The sequence below is a fragment of the Tenrec ecaudatus genome, chromosome 11, assembly GCF_050624435.1.
Source record: "Tenrec ecaudatus isolate mTenEca1 chromosome 11, mTenEca1.hap1, whole genome shotgun sequence".
In the NCBI taxonomy this organism is placed as follows: domain Eukaryota; kingdom Metazoa; phylum Chordata; class Mammalia; order Afrosoricida; family Tenrecidae; genus Tenrec; species Tenrec ecaudatus.
This window is the reverse complement of record NC_134540.1, coordinates 17,392,836-17,417,386: the sequence shown is the minus strand read 5'-3', so window position 1 is coordinate 17,417,386 and position 24,551 is coordinate 17,392,836. Positions and strand designations below refer to the sequence as shown.

General features: G+C 37.9%; 1 protein-coding gene across 23 annotated transcripts in view; it reads right to left on the bottom strand.

Moving 5' to 3' along the window:
• SUPT20H (SPT20 homolog, SAGA complex component) overlaps positions 1-24,551 on the bottom strand; it is a 54,705-nt gene that overhangs the window by 29,072 nt on the left and 1,082 nt on the right. For 10 of the 23 annotated variants that reach the window (XM_075562933.1, XM_075562939.1, XM_075562922.1 and 7 more), the window contains 9 exons: positions 19,356-19,465; positions 16,975-17,010; positions 15,639-15,697; positions 15,306-15,372; positions 12,763-12,892; positions 11,474-11,577; positions 7,316-7,432; positions 7,153-7,206; positions 1,657-1,796 (listed from right to left, as the gene is read on the bottom strand). In XM_075562933.1, coding sequence (XP_075419048.1) covers positions 1,657-1,796; positions 7,153-7,206; positions 7,316-7,432; positions 11,474-11,577; positions 12,763-12,892; positions 15,306-15,372; positions 15,639-15,697; positions 16,975-17,010; positions 19,356-19,358 — 710 coding nt within the window. In that variant the 5' untranslated portion in view covers positions 19,359-19,465. Of the gene's footprint in view, positions 1-1,656; positions 1,797-7,152; positions 7,207-7,315; positions 7,433-11,473; positions 11,578-12,762; positions 12,893-15,305; positions 15,373-15,638; positions 15,698-16,974; positions 17,089-19,355; positions 19,466-19,582; positions 19,804-21,840; positions 21,944-24,551 lie in introns of those variants that run through there. The other 13 variants (XM_075562924.1, XM_075562936.1, XM_075562931.1 and 10 more) reach the window with 7 other exon arrangements.

Below are 24,551 nucleotides of genomic sequence, written 5' to 3'. Positions count from 1 at the left end.
CGCATACTATGTTCTGCTTTAAGTAGTGAGCAATGACTATTTAATACAATCACACACATTTACAGACCATTATTACCACATGGCCAGACACTCATTGTTATCGATTCAATGCCGACTGAAAGAGACCCCCTAGGAGAGGGCAGAAATGTCCCTGTGAGTTTCTAAGACTTTAACTCTTTACTGGAGTAGAAAGTCCCCTCTGTATCCTTTGGAGCTGCTGGTGGTTTCAAACGGCTGTCCTGTGGATCACAGCCCAACATGTAACCACTATGCAACCACGGCTTTCTTTTATAGCTGCTGAGTCTATGATTTTTTTTCTGGTGTTTCAGCTAAAATGTTGTGGTAATTAGTACTTGTAAACCAGTTTAAAACACTTTTTGGAAAGCGAAATAGTAGTTACAGGGAAAAAATTCAATAAGGCTTTCTGCTCAGTTATTAATAATGCTATAACCAATACTAAAATCAAATAGAATCATAAAACAATTTTATTAGTACTCATATAATGAAAGAAATACTACATTCAGGTAACTTAGAGCTTTATTTACCAAATACTACTCTACAACTGAAACTGCTATAAGCATTATTAAGGTTTGGTCCAGTGGGGCTCCACAGGTGAACATGAGCTGCCCTCCCCTGGGGACACTAACCCTAGTGATGCCACTGAGAGCAAGGAACTCAAGAGATGAGCACGGGAAACCAAAGCCGAGGTTCTAAAAAGTGCGGAGGCAAGAACAAGAATTCATTTTGTTTCAAGAGCAGAAAAGGGTGGGTGTTTTAGAGCATGAGGGTGCACACTGAACCAGGGACCATTCAAATCATGACACAGGTTTGGCGATGCCTTTCAGAGAATCTGAGCGAGGGGCGGCACAATCTGGTTCATAGTTTTGGAAAATAACTTTGGTTGCTGATGTGTAAAACAGGCTGGAAGGAAGCAAAGTGGAAGCAGAGCATCAGTTAGCATTTTTTTTGGAAATGTCAAAATGAAGACGGTGGTAGTTTGGATGAAGGAATTGGCAGTAGGGATGGAGAGATTTCATAGGCGCTCCACATACAGACTTCCTTTACTTTGTCCAAAGCCATACCTTTCCTCAGTATAGAGTAAAAGACGAAATTCAGAAAACAGACAGGTGTCTTGAGCCCTTTCAGAATTGAAGAAAATCAAAGTGGGCAAATCAAATAATCAAAGATAATTTATGATTAAATCAACTATAACTGTAGTCCCAAATTAATACTTAGATAAATATAAAAGAAAGCTAAATTATGACCATACTATAAAAAAATTTAGTTGTAGACTGATTTCTAAAACTTGTTATTTTTCCACATCTATCAGACAATTATGATTTCTATTAAAGAAAGATTTCATAATCCTTCTCTTCTATTCTTTCTTCCCTTCTTAGTCTTTGTAGAATTCTCTCCGGCGAATAGATGATAAATTTATAGGGAGTTTGCTCTTTAGGAACTGCCAAGTATGATAATTTCAATATCAAGTGAAGATTTCAAAAATCACAATATTCATGGAATAAAATACTACACAAAACTATTAAGAAAAGAACAATGTCTACTGAATAAACCAAAACAGAGTTATTGCTGAAAAACATTTAGAACTAGGTGTCAAAGATGGCACTGTTACGTTCGCCTTTCTACAAAGGCAATTACCGTTTCATTGGGCGAGTGTTCATTTTCTGTTTGTTGTAGAGCAGTCTGTTGGCAGTGCAGGCGACGGCTACTGATGGGTCAAGACACAGTGGGTCGGCTGTAGCTAAGATCAGTTGGCTCTCGAGTAAAAGTTTATCTTCCTGAAATGTATAACAGGATATCAAGACCAGGTTTAAGAGCTTTGAATATAAATTAACAAATACACCTTCCAGTAATAATCCTTAGAACTTTACTAAAGAAAATTGTAAAAATACCATAGTTCAAAAGTTCCAAGTTTACAATGAAGCCTTATAAACTTGACTGCATAAAGAACCTTCTATAGAAAATTCAATACACACAATGTATAAAACGGACAAACAGTAAGAGTAGAAACAAATAGTAAAAACCATTAATTATGTACAGAGCACGTTCTATGTATTAGACCAGGGGTCCTCAAACTATGGCCCGTGGGCCACATGTGGCCCGCCGAGGACGTTTATCCTGCCCACCAGATGTTTTTGCCCCATTTTTTTTTTACTTCAAAATAAGATATGTACAGTGTGCATAGGAATTTGTTCATAGTTTTTTTTTTTTTAAACTGTAGTCCGGCCCTCCAACGGTCTGAAGGACAGTGTACTGGCCCCCTGTTTAAAAAGTTTGAGAACCCCTGTATTAGACACTCACTGTTCTACACATTAGGGATATAAAACAGTGAGCAAAATAGTCTATCCTCAAAATAGTGCTCTTAATTTTCTACTTAAAAGCTAATAAAAAGGACTTAAGCCCAGTAGCGATGTTCATGATGGATCACAGCAACTTTCAATAAGAGAAATAATGGTCACATCCTATATTCAGCCAACTATGCTACACAGTTTAGAAAAGCCTTCAACAATACTTGCAAATTTGATATACTGAATTCCAAAACATGTACAGAGCTCTTACTGATATTCTATGTTACTTTACTAAATGCCATTATTTTGCTTAACCCATGACATAGTTTAATAATTACTCTAAATTCTAAATATATCGTGATTTTGGTAAAAGTTTTGTACTGAAGTTTCAACTCCTATTCGAGACTCTAAGTAAGGGACTACCTCCCAAAAAAACGGAATTATGCTGGGTGAAGCAGTTTTCACAGTTCCCATTTTTCCCACTAGGTGAGCATCGAGCAACTCCCTTTGAGTTAGTCCACCCAGTGGGAAGTGAGGTTTTTGTAATAGCAGTTTCACTTGAACTTCATTTTTTGTGATGGCCGATTTAAGAGAACAGTATATAGCTGTGAAATTTTGTTTCTTGTTTGGGAAAAATGCCACAGAAACTGTTCAAATGCTGCACACAGCTTACAACAACACTACTATGGGAAAAATTCAAGTGTATGAGTGGCTTTCTCATTTCAAAAAAGATGAAATGTCGACTGATGACAAACTTCCATCGGGACATCCGTCAACTTCCTGAATGGACGAAATGTCAACGAAATTCGTGCACTTGTGCTTGAAGACTAATGATGGGCCGCTGAAGAGATAAATAAGTTATCTGGACTATCTTGAAGGTTGGTTCACAGTCAATTTTAATGGAAGATTTGGGAAGGAGAAGGATCACTGTGAAATTTGTGCCTCGAGTTCTGATTGACCAGGAAAAAGAGCATCGAGTGGAAACTTGCTGTGCTTTGAAAGAACAGTTCCGAAGTTACCCAGACCTTTTCCCGAGGTCAGTACTGTGACGAGACATGGTGCTAGTCTTACATCCCTGAAAGCAAACACCAACCAAGACAGTAGAAGACGCCATCATCATCTCGCCCCCAAAAAGCTCAAGTGAGATCAAAGATCAAGACAATGCTTATTTTTTTGAGGTGAGGGGGATAGTGCATTTATAGTTCATTCCACCAAATCAGATTGTTAGTCAAGCTTTCTATTTAGAGGTTTAGGAAAGATTGCACATAACGGTGTGAGACAAAAAAAAGCCTCACTTATGGCAGATGGGGGACTGTTTTAGCCACTATGACAATGCACCTGCTCACACTGCCATCTCAAGTGTGCCAGTTTTTGGCAAAAAACAGCATGTCTCTTTTGGCCTTACTCACTTGACCTTGCTCCCTGAGACTTCTTTTTGTTTCTGTGAATAAGGAGGAACATGAAAGGGCAGTGATTTGAGGACTTACTAGAGATAAAAAAATAAAAAGAGGGCGGTGCTATCAAAGCCATCCAAACCGATGAATTTGGAAAATGTTTCCGTGAATGACATCACAGGTTTGACAAATGGATTAAGTATAATGGAGAGTACTTTGAAGGTGATAAGGTTGTTGTTGTTCTGTTAAAAAATGTAAATACATAGCTTGGGGGTAAAAAAGAAGTTCCGTTTTTGGGCACCCTCTTTGCTATTTATTACAGGTCACAGTCCTCACAAAGCACGCACAGTGTCAGTGTTTTCATTCTGATTGTTCCATAGACAACTGAGTTCCTAAAAGTGAGATAATCAATTAGTAATCCTCAATAAAAATTTTAGGGAAAAAATGGCCTCATTCAATATTTTCTTCAACTTTCTACTGTGGAAACATTTCACACGTACACAAAGTACAGGTAAAAGTATAATTTACCCATGTACCCAACATTCAATTTAACTGCTACTCCTAGAATTTTGTGTTGCTTGTTTTGCTAGGTTAATTTAACATGGTCCCCAAACATTATTACTATACCTTTAAAAATACCTCACAATGCACGAAGATACTGTAGTATACAGTTCAGATTAAAATCTGACACGCCAGCATGAGTATTTTATACTCTAAACTCAAACAACACATACACATTGCATTTCTTTATTTTATCCTTCAAATATCTTTTTATCTGGTCACTATTACCTCAATTCCATCTTTTCTTCTGTCAATGATTGTTGGATTTGGACAATTGCTTCCTCGTGGTATCTTTTAATCGGATCTTTCCTTCCTCACAAACATTTCCTTAGATCTAGAGGCTTGATTTAACTCAGGTGTTTTTTTAAAGACAGCAATTCCTTATAGGTATTACAATATGCTTTTTAGTGCATAAGCAGTGCTAAGCAAGTTTACTCACATAATGTCCACATTACAAAAATTCCTACTTGGAAGAGAAGGGAGAGGAAAGAGCTTTTCATGTAATGGTTTGCAGATCTATGTTTACATTTAGTATTTTATTAATAAGAATAACATATTGCTTATTTAAATCTCAATTATCAGTCTTTTTTCAGTCATTAGTTGGAACTTTTCTTAAGTATATTTCCTAAGTTACTACTTGATTAAGTGAAATATGGACCACACTGTATTTCATACTGTACTGCACAGTATAAGAATATATTTACAGTATAAAATGTACCCAGTATGTTAAAATAGGAAGGTAAAATAAAGCCCATATTCTCTTGATTAAGTTTCCAAAGAAATTAGTGCCTCATCAAAGCACAAAAAAATCATTGGCTGCACACCTCCATGATACGATCGCCGAAGACAAACGGGTGCATAAGCAAATGTGGCGAAGAAAGCTGATGGTGCCCGAGATAGTGCCTGGGGTCTTAAAGGCGAACAAGCGACCATCTAGCTCAGAAGCAACAAAGCCCACATGGAAGAAGCACACCAGCATGTGCGATCATGAGGTGCCAATAGGACCAGGTATAAGGCATCATGCAAAAAAAAAAAAAAATATATATATATATATATATATATATATATATACACACCATAGTGAATGAAGGGGGAAGGGGAAGTGCAGAGTGGAGACTCAAACCCCATTTGTCGGCCACTGGAGATCCCCTCACAGAGGGGTTTAGGAGAGGAGATGGGTCAGTCAGGGTGCGATGTAGTACCAATGAAAAACACAGCTTTCCCCCAGATCCTGGATGCTTCCTTCCCCCAACTACCATGATCCAAATTCTACCTTGCAGGACTGGATAGGGCAGAGGTTGTACACTGGTGCATATGGGAGCTGGAGGCACAGGGAATCCAGGGTGGATGAAACCTTCAGGACCAGGGGTGTGAGGGGCGATGCTGGGAGAGTAGAGGGTGAGTGGGTTGGAAAGGGGGAACCGGTTACAAGGATCCACATGTGACCTCCTCCCTGGACGGCAGAGAAGGGGGTGAAGGGAGACTCCAGATAGAGCAAGATATGACAAAATAACAATCTATAAATTATCAAGGGCTCATGAGGGAGGGGAGAGCAGGGAGGGAGGGGAAAAAAAAGAGGACCTGATGAAAAGGGTGTAAGTAGAGAGCAAATGCTTTGAAAATGATTAGGGCAAAGAATGTATGGATGTGCTTTATACAATTGATGTATGTATATGTATGGATTGTGATAAGAGTTGTATGAGCCCCTAATAAAATGTAAAAAAAAAAAGGGGGGGGGAACTAATTACAAGAATCTACATATAGCTTCCTCCCTGGGGGATGGACACCAGAGAAGAAGGCGGGGGGGGGGGGGGAGATATTGGGCAGTGTAACATATGACAAAATAATAATTTATGAATGATGAAGGGTTCATGAGGTAGGGGGCACTGGTAAGGGAGGGGGAAAGTGAGCAGCAGGTATTAAGGGCTCAAGCAGAAGGCAAATGTTTTGAGAATGATGATGGCAACAAATGTATATATGTTCTTGATACAATGGATGTATGTATGGATTGTGATAAGAATTGTACGAGCCCCCAATAAAATTATTAAAAAAAATTAGTGCCTCAGTAATCACTAAAAATTACTTTGAAATATTTTCTCAAATTCTTTTTGCAAAGGAAAAAATTATAGCCCTAATCAAAACAGAACACTTGATAGTTATTAATAAACTAAATTTTTATATTTCACTTTAGTTGTTTCAGTATTTCAACATTCTCAGTATTTCAGTTTTCACTTCCATTATTGATGTTTTCTTTGGTTTAATAATTACTACTCTAAGTAGCAGAGAAATGAATACTCTGCACTCTTAAGTGGGTACTACACATAAATTAGTGAATCAGAAGTGCATGGTTAAATGTCTATCTGTAGGGGAATGAGGGGTCACCCAATGCCAAGGCAAACAGCACGAATGACAGAGACAGGGAAGGCCTGTGTTAGCATCCTGTGTGATAGGAAATCAGGATCTAGATGGGTTCATGGTGTAACAAAACCATCTCTCCTTTCTTTGGGAGAGGACACAAAACAGTAGCTTTCACACCGAGTACATCAGGCCAGACTGGTGCTACTTCCCTGAGATTGAAGTTCTTAGAGAAATTATTGCCATGTCAAGTTGGACAATGAATAAGGAAGACCGAATAAGAAGTCTCAATGGAACACAACAACAACATTGTAAAGAGACACAACAACAAAAGGAACAGCAACAACATGTATGAAGAGACCCTGGACTCTTAAAAGCTCATAAAGAAATTCCAGATAATTTTTTAAGAAAGGTGTCCAACTTTATCTGGTAAATAACCATCTGTCTCAAAAGTGTCTTTTGCATAACATAGTGACAATCAGGGTTTCACGATTCCGAATTTGCCTGTGTGGGATTAAAATACAAAACCAACTAACCTGGGTCCATTTATGGTTATCACTTGTTATTGAATGCACATCACAGATTAAAGTCTAGAAAACAAAACAAAAATATAAGCATGGTAATGTAAAGGCAAACAAACAGGAGGTAAAATAAAACTACAACTGAAATATAAAGTAATACTTGTTAAGCTTTTCTTACCTGCATTGTTGGTCGTAGAAGAACATGCCTGCTCTGGTAACCAGGAGATTTCATATTACTGGACTGCCTGTAGTCACGTATTTCTGCTATGACACATCCACAATGAAATATATTAACCTGTTGTGAGTGAAAACAATTTTTGAAAGCCGATGTAGGAGGATTTAGGTAAGAGAGTTCTGCAATTTCCAATATGATGCAGTATTTCTGGCTGTATTCCAGTGATAACATTCCATTAAAAAGTCCTGCTTTCTAGCCCTTTTCCCAAGGCACTGTGGTGGCACAATGCCCGAGGGACCAGCTGTGAATGGTAACGTTAGTGGTTCAACCCCATCAGTTGCTCTGCTGGGGAAAGCAGCAGCCACCTGCTTCTGCAAAAACTGACCTCCGTGGAAACCCTTTGAGGCAATTATTCTGTCCTCTAGGGTCCGATGAGTCTGAACTGATTTGATTGCAATCGAATTTACATTTTTTAAGTATACAATTAAAAGCCTTATTTTACTATATTTATTTCACCCATTTAGAACTTTATGTGGATATTGTGACCCCCATGTTAATTTTTACACGCATGGTCTGTAACATTTATTGTGTAACTACAATGTTCATTATCCAAGAAACTTCAGGATGTAGTGGAGAGACATTAGCTCTCAGGGTGGGAAGACAGGCGGGAAATAAGTAAACACACAAGATCCTTTTCAGGAGTGATGAATGCTGTAAGGAAATAAACTGGAGAAGGGGGTTGAATTTAGATTAGATGCTTTGTCAGGTGTTTCTGGCTTTCCTGGTGAACTGATTTTGAAAATATGAGTTCAGCAAAGTAACTATGGCAATGGATCAGGTATTTTGAAGGTAGAGCTACTGACATTTGCTGATGAGACCAAATGTGAAAGATGAAGGAAAGCTGAATCAAGAACTACTTGTTAGATGCCAGTCAGTTCTGACCCATAGTGACCCTAAGCACGAGAAGGAAACACTGCAAGGCCCTGTGCCATCCTCATATTTGCTCATAGATATGCACGAGCCCACTCATGCAGCTACCGTGTCAATCTATCTCATGGAAGGCCTTAATCTTTCTCCAGGAACTAGTCTCTTTTGACAATGCATGTCCAAAGTGTGTAAGACAAAGTCTCGCCACCCTTGCCCTTTAAGGAGCACTCTGGCCTGCCTTCTTCCAGTACACATCGGGTTGTCCTTTTAGCACTCCATGCTACGTTCACTATTCTTCTCCAGGACAATTCAAACGCCTCTATGCCTCAACAGTCTTGCTTATTCAATGTCCAATTTTCACATGTGTATGAGGCAAAGGAGAGGACCATGGCTTGGGACGGGCACACCTCAGTTCTCAAAGAAACAGATTTGTTCTTCAATACAGATGTCTTGTGAAGCAGATTTACCTCATGCAATACAATTTTCATCTCCTGTTTCCAAGACAAAACCTTTGACAATTTCAACCTTTTCTCTATTTCTTGTGATGTTGCCTCCTGGTTCAGAGAGGATTTTGGTCTTCCTTACACTGAGTTGTGATTCACACTGAAGCCTACAATCCTTGATTTTCATTAGCCAGTGCTTCACTTCCTCCTCACTTTTGGCAAACAAGGTTGTGTCGTCTGCATACTGTAGGTTGTTATAAACCATCCTCCAATCCTGATGCCATATTCTTCTTCATATAATCCAGCTTCTCTGATCGTTTGCTAAGCACATAAACTGAACAAGTTGAGAGGATAAAACCATGAGACACAGCTTTCCTGATTTTAAAGCATGCACTATTCCCTTGTTTTGTTTGCACAAGTGCCTCTTGTTCCATGTACAAGTTCCGCATGAGCACAATGAAATGTTCTGGAATTTCCCTTCTTTTCAAGGTTATCTACAGTTTATTAGGGTCCACACAGTTGAGTATCTTTGCATAGTCAATAAAACACACACACAAAAACATCTTTCTGGTACTCTCTGCTTTGAGTCAAGATCCATCTGCCATCAGCAATGATGTCCCTTGTTCCCTGTCCTCTTCTGAATCCAGCCTGGCCTTCTGGCAGCTCCCTCTCAGTGCATTGCTGCACTGTTGTCAGATGATTTTCAGCAGAAGTTTACTAGTATGCAATATCAGTGATACTGTTTAACAATTTGAGCAGTCTGTTTAGTCACCACTCTTTGGAATGGGTACACATATGGATCTTCTAGTCAGTTGGCTAGGTAGCTTCCAAATTTCCTGGCATACACAAATGAGTGTTTCCCATGCTTCTTCAGTTTTCCGAAACATTTCAGTGGGTATTTTGCCAATTCTTGGAACTTTGTTTGGCTGATGCATTTAGTACAGTCTGAACTTCTTCCTTCAGCACCATTGGTTCTTGCTCATTTGCTACCTCCTAAAATGGTGGACTTTGGACTAGTTCTTTTATGTAGTGATCAGTGACTGTATTCTTTCCATCTTCTCTTCATGCCTTCGGCATCAATCAATATTGTGCCTATAGAATCTTCCAAAATTGCAATTTGAGGCTTTAATTTTTTCTCGGGTTCTTTCCGTTTCAGATATACTGAGTGTATTCTTCCCTTTTGTTTTCTAATTCTAGGTCCTCGCACATTTCAACATTTAGCTTTGTCTTCCTGGATAATAGAGGGGAAGAATGTGGACAGAAAAACCAATGGCCGAGGGAAACTAGGAACACGTGATATGTATAGTGAAGGGTGTTACAAGGTAAAAGTGGTTATATGCAATGAATATTGCTAAATGATTGAAACAGGAACAGAAAAGTGACCAACTGATTTAGTGGCCAGATGACTGTCACCGCGTAGGAGCAGCCTCTGTAGAATGACGATGCCATAGTGTGAAGTGGGTAGAGGAAGAATGAGATATAAATAGAAGAAAACGATTATTGACAAGTCAACAATGATAATTACTTGAGCAGTTATGCTGCCCAGAGAATTACAGCACGGCAGAAGCTCTTGTGTCAGAGGGTGAGGTGCTCGAGCTAACTTCAAGGTGAGCAGGTCAAACCTACCAGCTACCTACTATGTGATAAAGATAATGTAGCCCAACTCCATAAGGATTCACAGAATCCTTAAGGAGCAGTTCTAATCTATCCTATAAGGACACTATGAGTGAACTGACTGGACATCAGTGTGTTTGCATTTTGGGATTCAGTTAGCAAAGGAAGAGTGTTGATGGCATAGTACCGGGGGTGCTAAGCACAGAGTGAGCAACTCAAACCCACCTGCTGACTCCACCCTCTAGGCTTGCAGAGTTGGAACTGCCTCAATGGCACTGCTTTGTTGTTTTTTGTTAGAGAAGAACATGTGGCCAAAGATCTTTTTTTAAGTAGAGTAGTAGGATAATTGTGTTTTTGGATGTAACATAGAGAAAAACAAAAATACTAAGACAAGGGGGTTACTGTTACAAGTACTAGAATAGGCAGGGGATGACCCAGAATATATGTCCCTGAGGACGCTTTAGATAACAGCAAACATCGTCCATTTAACACAGCAGTTATCAGTCTGTAGGTTGCGACCTTTTTGGGGGTAGAATGACCCTTTCAGAGAGATCGCCCAATTCATCAGTAGCGAAATGACAGTTAGGAAGTAGCAGCGAAAATAATTTTATGGTTGGGGTCACCACAACACGAGGAACTGTAATATAGAGTCGTGGCATTAGGAAGGTTGAAAACCACTTATTTAATAGGAAGCAAAAGAAAATGTAGAGAGAGATGTGCGTATAATGGCTGACCAGTGACAGGTGAGAACACATGATTGCTTTTTTTCCCTCAGTGAGATAACGTAACAGAGCTGGGGTTAACCTAGAGAGTAAGGAGAGCAGGTAAAATAAATGATTACTTAGGCTGGATAGAGAAGAATGGATAGATATGAAGGCCAGTTTCTGACCACCAGGTGAAAAGCTATTGTCTTCATGTATATTCAAAGTAATTTCTCTCATAATTTCTTGACTACCAAAGACATTCACCTGATAAAGCTAATTCTATAGCAATTTAAAAAGAACTACTCAATCTACATGTTTCAAAACATTTTAAAGGTTACATGTTACATATTAAGCCAACGTCTACATAATTACAATGCTATAAGCACTCTTGGCTACACTAATTAAGATTAAATGATTTATCACAAAATCTTATAGCTGACAGATAGAAGAGCAGTTTGATGAGAAAAATGTACCTGAGATTTTTCCAGGAGATCAACTAAAATAGGAGGTAATTCTTCTGCATCCAAGTATTCAAGCAATTCCCCTTCTTCATAAGGCAATCGAATGGTCTCAGAATCTTAATTCAAAAACATTAACTTTCTTAAAATCATCAAGCTCATAGGAAAATCTAGGTGCATAATTCAAGTAACTTTTCATAAAAATAAGGAGCACACAACTAAAAGACTCTCATTATTACAAAAAAACCTCCCTGAAATACAAAAGTTGCTGTTTTGGTTTCTTTTTAAATCAAAAGGGGGGAAAGTTAAAAAACATAAAGAACATCTGCGTGGTGGCCCAAGCTCAATTCAGATATGAAAAGTAAAACTGTCACAGGAAACAATTCAAATGACAGCCACCAAACTGAACTCACTTCCGCTGACTTGATTGTGACTCACAGAAACCCTACAAGACGGAGTAGAACTGCTCCCTAGTGTCTCTGAAGCTACAAATGATTACAAAAACAGACCACCTCATCGTGCTCCTGCAGAGCAGCTGGTGGGCTTAAATCACAGAGCTTGACCACCAGGGTCCTGAAATCAAAGCCACTGGTATCATAACCAGAATGACACAATTTCAACATGAGAATAACTGAAAGTTGCTTGATGACTGTTAATCGAATCTAGACGTCAGGAGTGGTAATTTGGTACTCCATCTGAATAGTTCTTTATAAAACAAAATCCTCTTGGGTTACATTTTATAATGACCAACACAAGAAAAAAGAAATCCTGACTAGGTGTTTCTTATAGAACACCTAACAAAGCATAATCATTTAAAATATTTATATGCCTCTAGTGAAACAAAGATTGTTTTAAAACTCTTTCCATACTCATATTCATAAAATTATTTAATCCCCAAATTATCTAAAAGGCAGTGAGTCCGCAGTTTTCAAACTCAATATATTCAAAATGGAGAGCATATCTTAAAATATCCTAATGCTATCATAAAATAAAAATATAATATAAACAATAGAGCAAAATAAAATTATGCAATCATGTTAACACTACGTGTTCTATTACTTGAAGCCAAAGACACTCAATTAGAATTCTTTAAAAATGTTTATACAGAAAGAATAACCAATTATATTTAAGATACTTTCTACTATTCCAACAAAGCATATCTTCAAGAGGACAAATTGTGTGTTTCTATCACTACATTAACACTTACATAATGGATAAGTCATTTATAAGGTTGCACAATTTAAAAACTAGCACATCCTACCTGGCAGAGTATTTTGTGGCAATTGCTCTTGGGAGCATCTTACCTGATCCATTTTTTCCCCTGAGCATCAGAGAATATCCCTCGTTTCCTGGATATAGGTTGACCACTAGGCATGACAATGTCTCTTGCATAACAAGCTTCTCTAACAAGTTCACATTTCTTCTTAATTTCTGCTTTAAAATGAGGCAGAGCTCATGAAAATGATACAGTATAACCAACCAAGTAAGTCTAGGATATAACAACTTCAGATCTGTATTAATCACTGGATATTCTTTCCAAAAGACAATCATGAACACATGGGTAAGATGTGCAGCTAATGACACACCATGTACAAGACAGCTATATAAGCTTAATTTTCAAAATTCAATCACAAAGGAAAATTGGTGGTTTAGAAACAATGCTTAAATAGAAAACATATAACTTGGAACATACAAATAAAAGAAGGTAAAATGAGAAAGTAAATATACAGAACATACATGTTCCATGATTTGTTTATCGCATTACGTTATGAGGTTTATACAAATGACAAATGTAGGGTCTTCTCCTTGGCTTAACCCTTAACAAGTACACATTTTAGAAATATTTTATGGCCAAATGATAATGTCTCTAAAATGAACCAGACATATACAAATCATAGATATATGAATGGCGTACTTGATACTAGCCCTCATTAAGAGATTACTGAAGATATGTGTGCTATAGCAAAGTGTGATGAAGAAATCAGCTGGGGCCTGGCTATCGGAAAAGATAGCCATTAGAGGTCTTAAAAGGTTTGTCTTCAAACAGCCATTTAAGTGAGACCTCAACCAAGTCCACATGAAAAAAGCACACCAGCCTGTGTGATCCAAGGAGTGTAAGTAATGAAACACCTATCTGAAGAAGGGAACAGTACCGGAGCTTGAATTGTGAACACTCAGTTTGGAGAGAACAATGGATAACAGTGGAAGCCCAAGAGCTATTTGCAGGATCCCCATAGGGATTAAACTTCTGGTGAATACCCTGTGACCATCGTCCAGGGACATGAACAGTCTTACCATCAGTCAGAGAACCCCGGAAAGGTAGTTATGGCAGATACAGTGAGGTTAACTTATAACACCTTATCATTTGATTTCCCATTTGACTCATTTTAAAGTGACTTCAGTTTTTAATATTTTCTGCTTTCTTATTGTTGAGGTTTTTCCCGTTTTGTTTCTTGTTGTCTGTATAACTTACTGTATATGAAACCCAGGACAGATAAATCTAACAGAGAGTAACTGGATTAGTATTTACCTAGAGGCATGGTTGGGGAGGTGGGGTGAGGAGTGGAGAGAGAACAACAGTGAACAGGAGAAGGAATAAAAATGCTCTGAAGTTGTTTGTGGTGGTGACTGCACAAATCTTCTTGATGTGAGTGAATTATTGAATTATGTGATATGTGAGTTATATGCCAACAAAACTGTTGGGGGGGGGAGAAGAGGAAGATTTCAGTTTTAGAAACCTTATATAGGGCTGCTATGAGCTGGAATCAATTTGCTGACCTTTTTGTTTTTGTTTTTAAACATGTAGTAGGTAGGTCTACAAAATAAATCTAAACGTTTTACACATACAATTAATCTCATTGAATTTCATCTGGAAGAGCCATCTGAGTTGACAGATGGCGTTTTATTTATTTATTATTTTTATACAGGTATTTATTTTTACAGGATCTCAAAAAATACAATATATAAACTAATATATAGCATTGATAAATATTAAATACATGTAGCCATAAACAGAAGAAATATAAACCGATCTATCACCACCCAAAAGCAAAAAAAAAACACCAAAAAAACAAAATACATTCCACTCCAGAGGAGGAGAAGCAAACAAAGGCTAAAATATTGGTCATAAAATGGAAAGAGTCTAGCAGTCATTTTTCTCTAACATAAAGCTTTTAGAAGCTATTTACAGCTAGCATTCTAATTTTGCTTGGTGGAAAAAATGCAGTTATTTTTAATAAGGACAAGAGCTCACAGAGAACTTTGAAGCTCTTCCACGTTATGGGTCCAAAAGATAACAAAACATTTTTTTCTTTTTGGGTTATACTCCCCTCCTCCCAAGAAATCCATTTCTACTACTTCTCCACTACCCATATTTGGAAGCTAAGTAAAAAGGAGTTGTTACTCCAGACTGCTACATGCAGAAATATTTCCTTTGGGTAACAAAGGTGGACATGGTCACAAAATTCATTCATTCATGGTCAGGTAAATTTAATGTTGGTAACATCTGAATCTCCTACATGCCTTGTAATAGCTTTAATTTTCCAGTATATGTCATTATGAGGAAATGGGCTACTTTTTCTCCTGGATGAAATCTAGAAATTATTCTTTGGGGTGAAGAAGCAGCCAACGATGAACATATTCTGTGGCTTTCCTTCTGCCTCTTCTACCTACGAAGGTGATTACCACCTGGTGCCAGATTAGCTAGGACAATGGGTCAGCTGTGTGACTGGCATGTTTGGCTGAAACAGATGTTAGTTCACTCATGAAAACAAAATCACTGCCTCAAATTAGGCCCCCCACAAGTCCTACATCCCTTCTATTTTGAAATAGAATAATTGTTATTTACCTTAACCTCGGGCTCTTTTTCACATTCTTCAATATACAAGTCATAGAGTTTTTGAAACACAGATTTTCTAAAAGAAGTAATGTGCAAAATAATGTTAATGTAATAATGACCACAAAATATTCTTTCAAATTTCCCCTTAATTTTATCCAATTTCCCCCAAAGTAGGGATAGGATCTGACATAGGTGCAAACATAAACATAGGAATTCCTAATCCACACAAATAACTATCATAACTTTCCAGCATAGAACCTAGTAAAAATGCAGTAAAAGGCAGCTGTTCAATCAATGATCATATTTCAATGAATCTAAGACGTATCAATTAAGTAGGCCTACCTTCCACTAGATAAGTATTTCCTTTTAGGAGGTTTCTGTCGGGCACTTTCAATGACATACTAAAAAAAGAAAAGCTTATGAGCATTGCTTGCCTGTTACCTAAGAGAAAGAACAAATATATATATCCACAACATCTACAATGCTATTTAGACATTCAAGTGTCTGGTTCACATTAAATATGCCTTGTAGGGAAGACTACTTGAACTAAAAACAAGTGAAAGTTGAACCGTGCTGAACTACAGCAGAACACACCTACTCCTCACTATGAGCATGGTTGGTTTCCAAAGATGGGCTGTCAGGTGAAAATGAAAGACTTTCTTTTTCTGTGTTCAGACCATCCATTTGTCTTTTTTTAATTTAGAAAGTACAATCTGTGTGCAGTGTCCCATGACAGATTATGCCTCTGCACGGAGATGAAAGCTAAATAAAACTAGGTTGTGTGGCTGGAGAGACTCCAGCTTAATCACTTTACTTTAATTCTACATTCAGGGACCTGCTCTGCCTTTTAGGCCGGGTAAGTTACGGAGGCTCAGAGCTTCCTGTAAAGGTGCTGAATGCATGGCTGGGCTCCGAGTACCCAACCACTGAGGTGGAAACTTCATGCCCAATTTATTTCTCTTTGGGGTGTCATTTTAGCTAGCACACATTTCTTGTAAGCATCCTCTCATGCCTTTTTTCCTCCCTCCCTACCCCATACCAACTTGAAGCTGCAATGCTCCAGGCTTCACTGGAGCCAGGTACCCAAACTATCATCTGCTGGCCCGGTGCTGCTTGTGTATTTGCTTAGATGGGATGCCCTGCAGCTGTTGACACTATGCTTGCCTACTCTTTAATGCAAAAAAATCATCGGATAGATTTTTTTTTAACCATTGTCATAAATGCAAAATGTCAGAAGAGATAGTTGATAAGTAAGGAGTAGCTGGATGTCAATATTATAAGTAAAACTTCACAGCTTCAGAACTGATTTCACAGGTCAGAAATATTTCCAATATATTTTGTGGTTCCTTAGAAAATGCCTGTGTATTTAAAGCAGTTCTATATCTAATTGCAACGTCTTTCAACAGTTTTTCTTTTAATAGAATAATTATAAATCTTGTTCAACAGGAAAATATAATTCTAGAAAATCTGTCACTGCGCAAATACATTTTACTAAACAGAATTATAATCTAAAGCCACCAAGTAATGGATGATCCAAACATAACCTGATATTTATATTTTTTGCATATTTACTGTAAGTTATTTGCATATTTCTAAAAAAATAACATATACAAGTCTCTTAAAATTGAATTTTTGTCAATTAAAGACTATTTTAATATGTAACTTAGTCACGCCTCACCTCTGCACGATCCAAAGCTAGTTCTAAAGCTTGTTGCTGTAAAAAGTAAATAGTGTATTTGGTAATATTAGTTAATTTCACAATAAATTGAATATACATTCAACATTTCATGCTATGTATTTAAAAATGTGTTCTATTTTCGAAAATGGATCTAATAGGTTTTCCTTTATTTCTCTCTTGCACCCTAATGAATGCTGATAAAGAAGTGAATGTGGCAATATCGGGCACTTGGTTATGACAGAAATGCTGAAGCTTTATGTGACGCTGACAGAGGATTGGATAAGGTCAGCAGCACTATTTTGGTTGTTGGTTGCCTTTATGTTGACTCCACTTCCTGGCAAATCCCCGCCCCTGCAGAGTAGAACGGCTCCACGGGGTTCCCCTGCCTGTTCCCTTCCCCAAAGGAAAAACCAGGCTTGTCTTCAGAGAAATACAAACCCTCATTTCTTCCACATTCCAGTAAAATCTTCTGAACACATGATATCAAAACAAGGACAACTCTCCTATCTGGTAAAAATACTGAGAACTAGTTTGGTTTAGTACCTAACATGCAAAAAAGCCTACATAATATATGTTTTCTAGTTTGACACCTAAGAGGCAAGCAATAAACAATGATCATTAATTAACCACATTAGGTTGTCATTGATTGTAAACTCATCTGGAATCTGAGGACTTCAAGATGTGAAAAAATGCATTTGAGAATGGATGAAATATAGTATAGCCAAACATAAATTTGAAATCTACCAGTAGATTCTCATCCTTTATCAACTCTCTGGAGACCTTTATTTTAAGGAAGAGAGAGAAATAAAAACCGAAATATTCCTCATTTGTGAAGTTTTCTTTCACAATAAGAAATAAGACCAAAGGACACTAGGCTCTGCATAAGGTTAGGCAAATATGCCAATGATTTTTACCTTTCCAATTTTGTGGTTTGAGACCACGCAGCGGGATTTTCATCCAGAATGCTAGTTCTTTTTGATTCCATTCAGAGGCAAAGAGCTTTCATCATTTATTTCACAGGATCCTATAGGTCAATCTACCAAGTTGCACAGAGAAAATTCAACATCCACCAACACTGTAGAATGGCTGGGGCAAACACAACCATTCCTTTGGAAAGGTATGGAAGGGGACAATGAAACCCCCACTAAGGACCAAGAATTCACCTTCCTAGATTAACTGGACTTTCTAGTGTCATCAAAGACAACCTAAATATCTAAATGTAACTAAGTGAAAAAAGTCAAAGTTACCATTATTTCAAAAGGCTCAGTTAAATGTACGTTTACTGACATTTATTTTTAAATCTGTTTAAGCTGTAGGCGCTCAGTAAAACTGGTTCCTAGGATGTATGATTAAAATTTTGGATATACCCTACTTTTTAGCATGAAAAAATAATTCTGCATTTACTATTTTGCCAAAATACATAAAGTTTTTAATAATTTGGCCATCAGGTCTTAAATAAGTGTATGTCAGAGAATTAGTAAGTACAGTTTAAAAAAACTGTAGGGCAGTTTTAAAAAGCAGTCTTCTCAAGAAAATAACTTATCTTCTGAAATTAAAACTTCATAAGGCTAGAAACACAGATACACATGCATCTGTAAACACAAGCGTCATTTATTCACAACTTCCTTCAAATACCTGAGTGTGAAATGCTATGATAATAAGAGCCTCAAAATATAAGGAGAGGTGGAACCTCACCATGCTAACCCCACCATGCTAACTCCACTTCTTAGTAAAAGGGTAGCAGTAGCTACATAAAAGTACTTCAAAGAGCTTGTGGAAGAATTCCATTATCTTTTCATTTTGTTTTCCCACCTTAGTTTTTAAAAATGTAAGGAAATAATTTTAGCTTTTTTAAATGGAAAACACTGATGCTTGGTCTTAAGCATGTTTGGGGACTTAAAAGTCAGTCAACAGAAATATTCCATGAGAGGAAAGCTAGCACTGACAATGAGTAATATGTATATGTACTCAACAGGTACATGAGTTGTACATTGTTTTTAAATTTTAAAAAGAGAAAATCTAAAATATGAGAAACCTGGGCCTTCCAAAACTATCTGTATATATACCCATACCCATCTGCTTTGCCAAAGACTTGGGTAAAGTACATAGAATTATCATCGTTTTTTAAGTATTTCACAAAAATAGATGGATTATATGTATAAATTATAATAGTCATTTAATTATACTACTGAATTACAAGATGGACATATATGATAGAGAAGACTGCATGCAATTACTAATTTCCAGTTAGAATTTAACTTGTATAATTTGTAAAAGTATTTTTGTACTTACACTACTACTATTTTTATGGAGATGAAGGAAGAGACCATCCTAATCCCCTTCTAAAAACACAAATTTGGAACTACTCAGTTATAGCTTACCATTGTGGTATAAAATAGGAATCCAAAAGGAAGAGACAAACTTAAGTGTTTTTGTCGTGTTGTCGGTGCAGTAGGGTGAAAACCATGCCTTTGACAGCAATCTTAAAGTTCTGTAAGAACAAAATCAACAAAAACCTCACATTACCATAAACATAATCAAAGAAGGAAGTGAAATTAATTAGTAATTAACAAAGAAAATTATTTGAGGCAGGTATCTGAGGGTGTACCAAGAAAAAGCTGGAATTCCACTGGGTGGAGCTGAGCTTTCATAGTAGGCATTTTCCCCAGTAGGTGAGCATCACACAACTCTCTCTGAGTTAATGTACCCAGTGGTGGTGCCTGGGAAAGTTCTCTCTGGTCACAGTGAATTTTTCATAAAAGCACTTTTGCTCAAACCTTGGTTTTTTTGACGGTCACTTTAAGAGATGTGAGGCTGTGAAACTGTTTCCTGCTCGGAAAAAATGCAGTAGAAACTGTTATGAACACAGATTAAAAGGACAGCACTATGGGAAAAACAAGCATACAGTGGTTTTCTTGTTTCAAAAAAGGCGAAATGCTGATTGTTGACAAACCTCGTTCTGGATATCCGTCAACTTTCAGGACAAAAATGTTGAATTATAGTGAATTTGGAGTTCGTTCCACCAGGTCAGACTGTTAATCAAACTTTCCATTCTGAGTTTCTGAAAAGATTGTGTAGCAGTGTGTGACAAAAAAAGACCTGATTTGTGGCAGGCTGGGGACTAGTTTTGCCACCATGACAATGCACCTGGCTCATGCATCTCAATGCACCAGGTTGTGGCAAAAATCAGCATACCTCTCTTGCTCCAAGCACCTTACTCACCTGACCTCATTCAATGAGATTTCTTTTTAGTTTCTGAGAATACAGAGGGACATGAAAGGCCAGCAGTTTGACTATGTAGAAGAGGTGGAGAAAAAACAAAAACAAGGGAGGTGCTGTCAGTCATCCAAACAGATGAGTTTGAAAAATGTTTCCAAAAATGGAATCGCAGATTTGACAAATGTATTCAGTGTAATGAAGAGTACTTTGAAGGTAATAAGGTTGTTTTGTAAAAAAATTTAAATACATAGCTTTGGAGAAAAAAAATTCCCATTTTTTGGGGTATCACTCATTCCAATTGCTCAGATGAGAGCTAAAAATGAACCTGAGGAAAATTTTTAAAAGTCCATGACAGTCAAAATAGAATAGAGTATATCTCACCTGAATTTAGAGACCATATAAAGCAAATATCTGAGGCCTTGAACATTAATGACTCAAACACCTGATGAGTTATGGGATGGCATCAAAAACATAAATGAAGAGAGCAAAGGTCATTGAAAGGGCAGGAAAGAAAAGATCAAAGTGGATGTCACAAGAGACTCTGAAACTTGCTCTTGAATGTAGAGTAGCTAAAGCAAAAGGAAGAAATGATGAAGAGCTGAACAGAACATTTAAAAGTACAACTCAAAAAGACAAAATACAATGTCACACTGAAATGTGCAAAGACCTGAAGTTAGAAAACCAAGAGGAAGAATAAGTTGAGCATATTTCAAGCAGACAAGTTGTTAAAGATATCAAGAAATCAAAAGGTCAATAAAGGAAATGAAAGAAAAGTTTAAAATGGATATCAAAAGACAATGTGAAACGTGCCCTAGAATGTAGAGAAAAGAATTAAAACATTTCAAAAGATGGTATGAAATAGTTAAAACCTGCAGTTAGGAAATCAAAAAGGAGTAACCTACTTGGTAATTACCAAGCTGGCGGTGGGGGAGGGGAAATCCAAGCCTCAAGTTTTAGTACCGAATGATTCTATGTGCCATACTGAATGGCTCAAAAACCAAAACAACAAACTCACTGACACGGAGTCCACGCCGAGTCCCTGTAACTCCCCAGGACAGGGAGACGTGCCCCGGTGAGTCTCTGAGTCTGTTTCTCTTTAGGAGAGTAGAAAGCCCCATCTCTCCCATGCAGGGGCGGGTGGTTTGGAACTGCCTATGCCTACCATGCAGCCTGCAGCCCAACGTGTAAGCATCATGCTGCCAGGGCTCTGAATGACCCTGGAAACCTTGAAAGTAGTCATCACTGTACCAAAAAGAAGAGTGATGTTCAACCATTTCAGGAGGTGGCATGTGATAAAAACCCCATGCAATGAAGGCACTGGTGACAAACAAGGCTCCAGGTACTGACAGAAGTATTTCCAGCAGATGCAGGCTATACTTCCAACACTGCAGGCGCTTCCTTTTCTATGCCAAGAATCTGACCAGCTGACTGGAAGAGATCCATATTTGTGCTCATTCCAAAGACAAAACCCACAGAAAGTGTAAATTGCTGAATAGTATAATTATTATCACACACAGTGAAATTTTGAAGATAATGAGAAACACAGTTGCAGCAGTACACTGACAGAATTGCAAATGTTTCTGGTCAGATTCAGAAATAGGAATAAGGAATACCACTGCAAGCACGGATTAAGAGCAAACTGTTTACCTGTGTTTTATTGACTATGAATTCAATTGTATAGAGCAGGGGTCCTCAAACTTTTTAAACAGGGGGCCAGCTCACTGTCCCTCAGACCTGTTGGAGGGCCGGACTATAGTTAAAAAAAAAGAAAGAAATTAAACTATGAACAAATTCCTATGCACACTGCACAGATCTTATTTTGAAGTAAAAAAACAAAACGGGGCAAAAACACACAGCGGGCCGGATAAATGTCTTCGGCGGGCCACAATTTGAGGACGCCTAGTGTAGATCATAATGAACTACGGATGTTTTAAAGAATAGGAACTCCAGAACACTTAATTGTACTCAGGCTGAACTTATACAAAGATACCGTATGGTTTTAAATCGGCAAACTAGGGTTGCTGTATGTCAGAGGTATATCTTCTCACCACACGATTTAATTTGTATTCTGAGCAACTGTACAATATGAGGAATAGGGTATGTAGATTGGAGGAAACTCACTAGCAGACGGGATATTCAGATGACACAGTCATGTGTGCTGACAGTGAAGACTTGAAACATTTACTTCAACATATAAAACAGAAGCAAAAACCAGATCATCACAATCAGGCCAGTAAGCAATATTAAGGTAAACAAAGAGATTAAGTTGTCAAGCATTTTATTTTACTTCCATAATCAACACCCACAAAATCAGTCAGAAAATAAAACAATGTATTGCATTGGGCGAACGTGCTGCAAAAGATCTAAGTATTAAAAACCAAAGATGTTATCTTGGTGGCTAAGGTGTGTCTACCCAAGTCAGTGTATTTTCAATGGCCTCATATGCATGTAGTATTGGGCAATGAAAAAGAATACTGAAGAATCGATTCCTTTGAATTAGTGTTGGCAAAAAATATATTAAATATAAGTGAATTCAAAAGTTCACAGGAAAAGTTTCACTTTTTTAATTCAAAATTTTCATGAACTTTTCAAACCTCTTTTGTATGCTAGGTACTGCCAGAAGGCCTAATAAATCTGTGTCCAAAAAATCCAGCCAGAGTGCTCTCTGTACAGCAATGATGTATTCACCTCATGTACTTTTTTATCAGGAGGTAAAACAGAGGTTCTGCCACAAAGAGAAAGACCCTCAATGAGATGCATCAACAGACACAGTGGCTCCAACATGAAGTATGAGACGGGGCAGTGTACACAAGGCTCTGCTGTACACAAGGTCCATGAATGGGAACTAACCAGGAGGGTTCTCACAGCATGCGTAAGGTTAAGATGGGGATGAGATGTCTTATGTTAATGAAGCAGAATTAGTGTTAGGTTTGGCTTGAGTCAGTCTTTTAAAATATAAGAGATTAAACAAGCAAAAGAGCAGAGTTGGGGTAAGATGGATTCTAAGACACACTAGGTTTCCAAGAAACCATGAAGTTCAAAGGTGAAGAGATCAGTAGTTTCTCCAGCACAGACAGAAAGAGAAAGCCTACCCTTTAAGCAGTCATGTGCTGGGTGTGGCCTTCTAGCCTCCACACTGAGAACAGTATTAGAGCCATTCAACTGTGGTATTTGTTACTGAAGCAGCGAGACAACTAAACCTTGTTTTTGAATCTCCGGTCTCATTCCCATTACTGCTTGCTCCTCATGATTCCTCTGTGCGATGACAATGGCTGGCCCATCAGCCTTGTTCGGTACATCATGTTTACTGACAAAATGTTCTCTAGTAACAGTTCAATTACAGGAAAACACATTTCTAGATGAAACTGCACTGTCCAGACCAAGCACTAGTCCCTCAATGCCTTTCCCTCCTCCAGCAAACTAGCTACACCACTGAAAAATCTCTCCTCTTACACATGTATTCTCATTTGGACTACAGGACTTTTAAAACCCGAAGTCCAAACCCCACTTTACCCTGAGAGAGGTTCTGATGAACTAGAGACCAGCATTGTTTTAGAGTTTCACAGTTTATCTATGTGTCAAAGGTAACTTGAATCAGCACACTGGTGTTATTTTTGTCACATGTAGTAGTATACCCTCTGCCTAACAATACAGAGAACATATATGCTTGATCCAGAGAGTGATGGTAAATAATTTTCTAATTCTTTACTCAACCCATGCAAACTACAAAATTGAGCTAAAACTCAGCTCGTGACAGGAAACAAGGTTTTCAGTGTAAAACGTGTGTGTGTGTGTGATGAACCCAAAGTTTAGGGTTTGCCAATTATGGAAAAATAAAAAATAAGATGCAAACCAACCAACCAACCAACCAACACTAAGCCAGTCACCTTCCTAGGTCCCAGAAATAATTGTTTAACATTCCCCCCCCCCCCAAAAGACATCACCCTCACCCTCACCCTCACAGGGGCTCATAGGAGAATAAGTGGAACTTAAGTAAAAGTGCAAATTTCCTTTTTCTTTTTGGACTCTTACAACTCCTCACAATCCATACATCGCTTGCATCAGGTGAATTTGTACAGATGTTGCCTTCATTCTAGACATTTACTTTCTATTGATCTCTTGGTGTCATTTTTTTTGTTTGTTAGGTGAACATTTTCTGACTACAGAAGCTAAAGTTGGAGACAAAATAGATATACACAGAATGATTGTCAAGTCTGAGTTCGTATCACTAAATAGGGAAGCTTAGGAACTACGGATTATCTAAGTACTACAGAAAAGAACCCAGGGTAAACTTGGTGTGCCATTTATGAACCACGCATTCGACCGTACAGAGAATTTAGCAGAATTAAGGAGAAGTC